At 37.5% G+C, this 8,197-nt stretch overlaps 1 protein-coding gene across 1 annotated transcript; it reads left to right on the top strand.

Moving 5' to 3' along the window:
• The first annotated feature begins 203 nt into the window (after positions 1 to 203).
• Positions 204 to 7,860, top strand: LOC129308768 (leashin-like). Its single transcript, XM_054950117.1, has 8 exons — positions 204 to 251; positions 1,258 to 4,260; positions 4,844 to 5,035; positions 5,133 to 5,214; positions 5,598 to 5,664; positions 6,603 to 6,788; positions 6,892 to 6,952; positions 7,438 to 7,860. Exons 2-8 carry the CDS (start codon positions 1,332 to 1,334, stop codon positions 7,608 to 7,610), a joined length of 3,690 nt encoding a protein of 1,229 aa, XP_054806092.1. The 5' UTR covers positions 204 to 251; positions 1,258 to 1,331; the 3' UTR covers positions 7,611 to 7,860.
• The last annotated feature ends 337 nt before the right edge of the window (positions 7,861 to 8,197 follow it).

The following is an 8,197-nucleotide window of genomic DNA, read 5'->3' as shown; positions in this document are numbered from 1 at the left end:
AGCTTGCCACTTTGAATTTAAAAAAACAGAAAACATGATGACTGTTTCTTTTTTATGTTTCGATTTTTTTTCCCCTCCACTGTTTGCTTTAATTTTTAATGAAAAGACAAATTTTAAGAAAATATGTTTATCTGGCAAAAAAAAAAAAATATGTTTAAATTCGTTTAGCATGAAACGACATACCCTAATTGCCGTGCATCCCGCCTTTCCCCTCCGGGTTCAGCTGCTTTCCCTCCCTCTCACGGTCGCAGGTACTTTTTCCTCTTATTCTGCATTCTCTTCTTCTTGACGTTGGTCCACTTAGTTATTTTGTGAAGATGACGAGAGATTATTGGTTCTTCCCTTAGTGAGCAAATATGCAAATGCATTTTCCGTTCGATTTATTCCGTTGGGTCCTTCAATGAAAGCGTTGCAAACGTGGAGTGGATTTTCTCTGGCACTTATTTTATGCCTCTGTTGGTGCTGGTCTTATTAAACTCCGTTAGTTTTCTGGTAAAATTGATATGTCTTTTGTGGAATCGAAGATCCTCACCGCTTCTGGTTTTTGAATTGGGGGGGGGGGGGACGGCAAGAAGTGTGTGCTGCAACTTTCTTTTTCATACTAATTTAGTTTTCCCTTCGCAATGATGGGAAGCATTTAATAGTTTTGGGAAGCATTTAATGAATTCTACTTCTTTGGGCATTTAGCAAACAGCCATTTCGATCCTTTACTTGAGATAGATACTTAGATCAGTAAGGTAAAAGAAAAGGGAAGTTATACTTCCTGAAAAATATAATGGTTGAAGTGTGAATAAGATGGTTCATAGGGTAACTTATGCAGCTTTTGGTGGAGGAGGTCTTGAATAATTTATACAGTAAAAAAGGTCATACGTAAGTTTGTCCTGTGATAACTACTTCAGTTCGTTTGCTGTAAACTAAAGAAGTAAATCCTTGAGTGGGTGAGGTAATTACATTAAATATAAAGATAAAGTTCCTGATTTCTTCTTGACGAAAAACTACTAATTTCTTGAATTTTCCCTGGATAAATCTTTATGGAGATTGATGCTACTATAATATGTTGTGTGAAAATATGGCGATGACTGTGTGCAGAGGTAAGCTTGAGAGTGAAAGTTAAATGGAAGATAAGGCGTGAGACAGAATAATGTTACTGAAAACTATATTGGACTTTATGGTGTTTTAATAGATATCGTTTCAAATGAAATTTCTAGACCTGCTACGGCTTTACCTAAACACATCCAGTTCAATGGTTTTTGATAGATCCAGTGATCAGGCGGAGTCAGGAACAAAACAAAAGAAAGAACAATTTGCTTGAAAATGCCAAACTTGGGTCAATGACCGTGACAAGTTCAGTAGTGAGCATAGATAATCATTCTACTGTGCCAGGAGGCTCCTTTTCAACTGAAACCTCTCCAGCTACTTTGGCTGTGCCTCCAACACATCGAGATGAACACTCTCTGGATTCTGTAATGAGGCGATCTCAGGTAGAAAATGCATCAAAAGAGAAGAATGTGCATGAAAATTCCACAGATAAATCCCAGACCATGACCAGTGCAGAAGTAAGCTTGAAAAAGAAAAGAAGAAAGAAGACGCAAGCAGAAGGACACGATGCTATTAAAAGCAATGATAATCTTTCTGCACTACCGAAAGATGCCTTTTCAACTGAAACCTCTATGGCTGCTTTGGCTGTGTCTCCAACACATTCAGATGAACACTCCCTAGATTCTGTAATGAGGCAATCTCAGGATGAAAATGCATCAAAAGAGAAGAATGTGTGTGAAAATTCCACAGATAAATGTCAGACCATGATCAGTGCAGAAGTAAGCTTGAAAAAGAAAAGAAGAAAGAAGAGGCGAGTGGAAGGACACGATGCTATTAAAAGCAATGATAATCTTGCTGCAGTATCAAAAGATGCCTTTCCAACTGAAACTTCTGCAGCTGCTTTGGCTGTGCCTCCAACACATCCAGATGAACACTCTCTGGATTCTGTAATGAGGCAATCTCAGGATGAAAATGCATCAAAAGAGAAGAATGTGCGTGAAAATTCCACAGATAAATGTCAGACCATGATCAGTGCAGAAGTAAGCTTGAAAAAGAAAAGAAGAAAGAAGAGGCTAGTGGAAGAACACAATGCTATTAAAAGCAATGATAATCTTTCTGCAGTATCAAAAGATGCCTTTTCAACTGAAACTTCTGCAGCTGCTTTGGCTGTGCCTCCAACACATTCAGATGAACACTCCCTGGATTCTGTAATGAGGCAATCTCAGGATGAAAATGCATCAAAAGAGAAGAATGTGCGTGAAAATTCCACAGATAAATCTCAGACCATGACTGGTGCAGAAGTAAGCTTGAAAAAGAAAAGAAGAAAGAAGAGGCGAGCAGAAGGACATGATGCTATTAAAAGCAATGATAATCTTTCTGCTGTACCAAAAGATGCCTTTTCAACTGAAACCTCTATGGCTGCTTTGGCTGTGTCTCCAACACATTCAGATGAACACTCCCTAGATTCTGTAATGAGGCAATGTCAGGATGAAAATGCATCAAAAGAGAAGAATGTGCATGAAATTTCCACAAGTAAATCTCAGACCATGACCAGTGCAGAAGTAAGCTTGAAAAAGAAAAGAAGAAGAAAGAAGAGGCAAGCTGAAGGACATGATGCTATTAAAAGCAAAGATAATCTTTCTGCAGTACCAAAAGAGGCCTTTTCAACTGAAACCTCTTCAACTCCTTTGGCTGTGCCTCCAACACTTCCAGATGAACACTCTCTAGATTCTTCGATGAGGCAAGCTGAGGCTGAAAATGCATCCAAAGAAGAGAATGTAATTGAAAATGCCTCAGACGGATCTCAGATCATGACAAGTGCAGAAGTATGCTTGGGAAAGAAAAGAAGAAAGAAGAGGCAAGAGGAAGGACATGATGCTATTAAAAGCAATGATAATCTTTCTGCAGTACCAAAAGATGCCTTTTCAACTGAAACCTCTACAGCTGCTTTGGCTGTACCTCCGGAACATCCAGCTGAACAATATGTAGGTTCTGTGATGAGGCAATCTCAGGTTGAAAATGCGTTAAATGAGAAGAATGTGCTTGAAAATGCCTCAGATAAATCTCAGACCATGACAAGTGGAGAAGTAAGCTTGAAAAAGAAAAGAAGAAAGAAGAGGCAAGAAGAAGGACATGATGCTATTAAAAGCAACAATAATATTTCTGCAATACCAAAAGATGCCTTTTCAACTGAAACCTCTACAGCTGCTTTGGCTGTGCCTTTGGAACATCCAGATGAACAGTCTCTAGATTCTGTGATGAGGCAATCTCAGGTTGAAAATGTGTTAAATGAGAAGAATGTCCTTGAAAATGCCTCAGATAAATCTCAGATCACGATAAGTGTAGAAGTTAGCTCAAGAAAGAAAAGAAAAAGGAAGAAGTGGCAAGAGAAAGGGCTTGATGCTAGTGAAAGCAATGATAATCTTTCTGCTGTTCCAAAAGACACCGTTTCAGTTGAAACTTCTACAGCTGTTATGGTTATGCCTCGAACACATCCATTTCAACCCTCTGTAGATCCATTAAGAAGGCAATTTCTGGCTGAAAATGAAGTAAGGGAGAATTGTGTGCTTCAACATGCCACAGATGGGTATCTAGCCATGATGAATATAGATGTAAATTCAAGTAAGAAAGGTAAAAAGCAGAAGAGGAAGAAGGCAAGACATGATTGCATAGAGACCAATGTTAATCATTTTGGCGTCCTGAAAGATAACACATCACTGGATACTTCTACACGTACTCTGGTTCTGCCCCCTCTACATTCAGGTCAATACCCCATGGGTCCAGTAATGAGACTGTCTCAGGAAGCAAATGAAGAAGTGCAGAATATGATTGCAAAGCCCACAGATGGGTCTACAGCCATGGCCAATGAAGAAGTAAGTTCAAAAAAGAAAAATAAAAAGAGGAAGAGGAGAAAGGCTGGATGTAACAACATTGAATGTGATACTAATCATTCTGAAGTTCCAAAAGATACATTTTCACCTGAAACTTGTACACCTACTTTGGATGTGCCTTCACAATTTCCAGCTCTGGATCCAGTAATGAGTCAATGTCAGGAAGAAAACCAAGGAAAGGAGCTGAATATGGTTGAAAAGGCTACAGATGGATCTCCAGCTATGACAAGTGTGGAAGGGAAATCAAGAAAGAAAAATAAAGGGAGGATGAGGAAGGAGACAAGACATGATTCTTTACAAAGCAATACCAATCTTTGTGGTGTTTCGGAAGGTACCATTTCAACTGAAACTTCTCCTGCTTTGTTTGTGCTTTCACCTCAACCTCCTCATTTCTTATCAATCTTTAGCCTATAAATTATTGCAGTTTCAACTCTTAATATTGTTTTTCTTTTTATGAATCAACTCTAATATTATAGATTGTTCTGTAAAAAAAGATTAACCTAATGAAGAAACATGTTCATCCAGTAGTTTATTGCGTCATAGAAATTTTTGAACCCTGTGCAGAGGAATAAGACTTAATACCTATCTTGGTAGTATAGTGCTTACAAAAGCCCTGTTCATTATAACCTGGAACCAATCATGGAGGATGATAATTGGGATAATTCACTTGCATTTTGTGGTGAATACTTGGCAGTTGACTCAGGAATTGTTGAAAACAAAGTTTCAAATTATCAGGTTCTCTTAAATCCTTGAGCTTCATTAGAAGAAATGATGTTAACAGCTGAGAATAGCTGTGAGCGATGATCTGTGCCTGAAGTGTCTGCATTGGATATCCCTGAAGTTTAATTTGATGACAAAAAAGTAGTGGAAAGTTGGATTGTTTCTGGGTTACAAGTTGTGTATGTCTTCTGCAGTTGACATTTCTCATTCAACCTTAGTCAGCAAGCATGATTGTTCAAACGTATCACGTTTTCCACTTGGTAGAGCCATATCAAGCTACTCAAAAAGGAAGCTTCTTGTACTTGATCTTAATGGGCTGCTTGCCGACTTTGTCCTTGGGGTTCCTAAGGGATTTAAACGGGACACAAAGATACACAACAAATCAGGTCATGATCATCAAATATCTAATCTCCTCACGTCTTTGGCCTTCATGTCAATCGGCATTTTCATTTGATTGACTGCTGTGATGCTTCCTTTCTGCAGTTTTCAAGAGGCCCTTTTGTGATGATTTTCTGCAGTTCTGTTTTGACAAATTTCATGTCGGTATTTGGTCATCAAGAAAACGGTATTTATCAATCTATGAATGCCTTTACCTTATCACTTGCGACTGTTTATGTCATCTTAATTGGCAACAATGCATGTAAATCATCGAGTTGTAGAAGTTGGAAGCAGATTGGTTTGTAAATAACAGAAGTGTTTAGTGGTTTCAAGTAGTTAGAGATTATCTGCCTGACTTGCCATTCCACTCACAGCCTTAGAATAAAAGTGAGCATTGTACTTGCAGGTTGTTGTTGGTTTTGGTGCTTTCTTATATTTTCCATCTCTTCTCTCTTCTCTGGTTAACTTGCACATGGCAGTTTTTCACTTATGGTTAGAATTTTAGCATTATTTTTCACTTTATAAGTTAGTGCTTGCTTAGCCTTGACACTTGCATATAATTGCTTGCAGGCAAAACGTTGATGCTGCAATCAAACTTCTTGTGGGGGTTTCAGCATCCAAACTACTTTTTGCCTGGGTAAGATATTCTCTAGTTTCCAGCAGCAGATTTATGGTCAACTTGATCAGTCAATCAAATTGTAGAAATGTCAATCTCATGTATTTGTAATGGATTTGCATTTTACTTTTTTTACTTTAATGTTGTTTAGTTGATGCAGTGGGTTTTTTTACTTAGATTTTTGTTGTCTCTGTTGCTCAGTTGCTATGAATGATAGGGAGTCTTCCTAATGAATGTATTTACTTTCTCCTAATCCTTCTTGCCATTTTTTTTGGTCTATATGGTCTGTTAAATATTGTCACATGAACTTGTTAATGTGAATTTTTTTACTTTTGCAGTTTGATGACTATTTTCCTTTAGTTTTATGGGAAAAAAATCCTTTACCATAAAATAAAAATTGAATTGCTCAGCTGTAATCAGGAGCGTATTAGAAGAATATAAAGCATCAGTTATTGCTTCAAACCTTGACCCAAAGTAAAAGGCAGAACAAGGCTCTTGATTTGCAGTCGGCTCTTCTGTGCATTTCTTTTATTTTACATTTATGTGAAGGTCTGGATGCTCTTTTGATTGGTTTTCACCTATTTGATTTTTCTCAGATCTTTGCTACCATAATGAATTTTACTTGTGCAGCCAAGCTGACTTGTTTGTGTATTCTTTTGTGGAGTACTTTCCATTTAATTAAACGTTCTTTCTGTTACAACAAAATAGAAGCATTCTGGTAATTGTGGTTGACAACTCTATTCATTCAAGTATCAATTTCATTTTTGGGCTAAATTGGTGTTGGTTGAATATTTTGAAAATTAACTGCTGTATGGTCAAATAAATATTGTTAAAGATGCAGCTCATTTTGTTTACTTGGCGGATGAGATCCAGCTGATTAAATATGATTATTGTTGGAAATCGTTCACTTTTAGATGAAATTTTAGCTTGCTGAGTTTTACTATGATTGGTTTTTGCAGGATCAAAGACACTGTACTATGACAACATTCCAGACCATCGAGGACAGAAACAAGCCCCTTATGTTGAAGGAACTCAGGAAGTTGTGGGAAAAGTGTAGGCGTGATCTTCCATGGGAGAAGGGGGAGTTCAATGAGACAAACACTTTGTTGTTGGATGACTCCCCTTACAAGGCGATATTGAATCCAGTAAGCTGCTCTTTGATTTCCTTCCGTAAAATTAGGCTTCAATTTTTTGAATCATGTTTTTTCTGCAAATGTGTTTCTTTCTACTTATGCAAATTATATTCAGATGCACACAGCAGTATTTCCTTATTCTTATCAGTACAGCGACACCAATGACACATCATTAGGTGAGACAGACTTCTATAATCCTCTCCCGCATCAAATTGTTGTCTTATGTCCACGGATTGTTATTGCAGTATACATTCTTTTCTGAATAATAAATGCTTTAAAACATCATTGATAGGCGGCTAAGATTGATTGTGTTGCTTACTGATTGTCATGCTGGGATCATGCTTATTGTTCCCTGCCAACCATTGTGACCTGAAATTCCTGATAACTTGCATGAACTTTTCCGTTAATTTCTTTTATGGATACGTTGAACTAGCCCTTCAAATTCTTCCCACGTCTTCTCTTTTACATTTGCGAGTTTCTCCAGTTTAAAGGATCTTGGAACTGCAAGGTTCCCTCAGACATGAGGAAGAAAAATATTTAGTTAACCACTTTCTTTCCTTCTCTCCCCTTGCCGCTAGCTTTTGGGATTCCTTCCATTCTCTTTCCTCCGGCTTTTCTGAGTTCAAACATATCCACACCTATTCCATTTCTGATATTGCAGGACCTGGAGGTGATCTTCGTGTTTATCTTGAAGGATTGGCCATGGCTGAGAATGTTCAGGAGTACGTGGCTTCTCATCCATTTGGTCAACCACCCATAACAGAATCAAGCCCACATTGGGATTTTTATTGTCTAGTTAGAGATCAAAGCTTACAAAGGCGTGGTCGTCTGTAGCGCCATCCATTGAATTTTCATTTTAGTATTCTCTTGCCATAATTTTTTTTTTTCCTTCTGGGATATAATTTTCTCATATTCATACTATCGGTTCAGATTTGATCTTTGTCAAGCCTAATTAAAAATAGCTTTGCTAACAGGATTTTTTCCCCCATCCACAAGGTTCAGACCTGGACCATGATATAATTTTTACTTTAGCATTTGATTTGATGGAGATGAATTTTCAACATTGGAAGGTCTCATCATCATATATTCTTTCATTTCTCGTTGCTTAGTCTTGCAGTGTCTTTTATGTTATTGTAACTATGTTTTAACCATGTCAATGTTTATTGTCTTTTCAAAGCAGTAATATGAAGATTATTTTTTATTTTCAAAAGTATTCTCCATTTCATGCTATTTTCCGCACCTTGACAAGATTAAAGTTGGACTTCAACTGCAGAGTCAGTTCAGTTGTGAACAACACAACATAATAACCCACCTCGATTGAAAGTGCTAAACTCAGGTATTGTCATTGATACTTCATCTACAAAGGGAGTCACTGATTTGTATCATCCTTCACTGTAAATTATATCAATGATGAAAACTAA

Source organism: Prosopis cineraria, unplaced genomic scaffold, assembly GCF_029017545.1.
Source record: "Prosopis cineraria cultivar Desert tree isolate PC_DT_omini unplaced genomic scaffold, ASM2901754v1 PC4, whole genome shotgun sequence".
Lineage (NCBI taxonomy): Eukaryota > Viridiplantae > Streptophyta > Magnoliopsida > Fabales > Fabaceae > Prosopis > Prosopis cineraria.
This window is presented reverse-complemented; position numbering and strand designations above follow the sequence as displayed.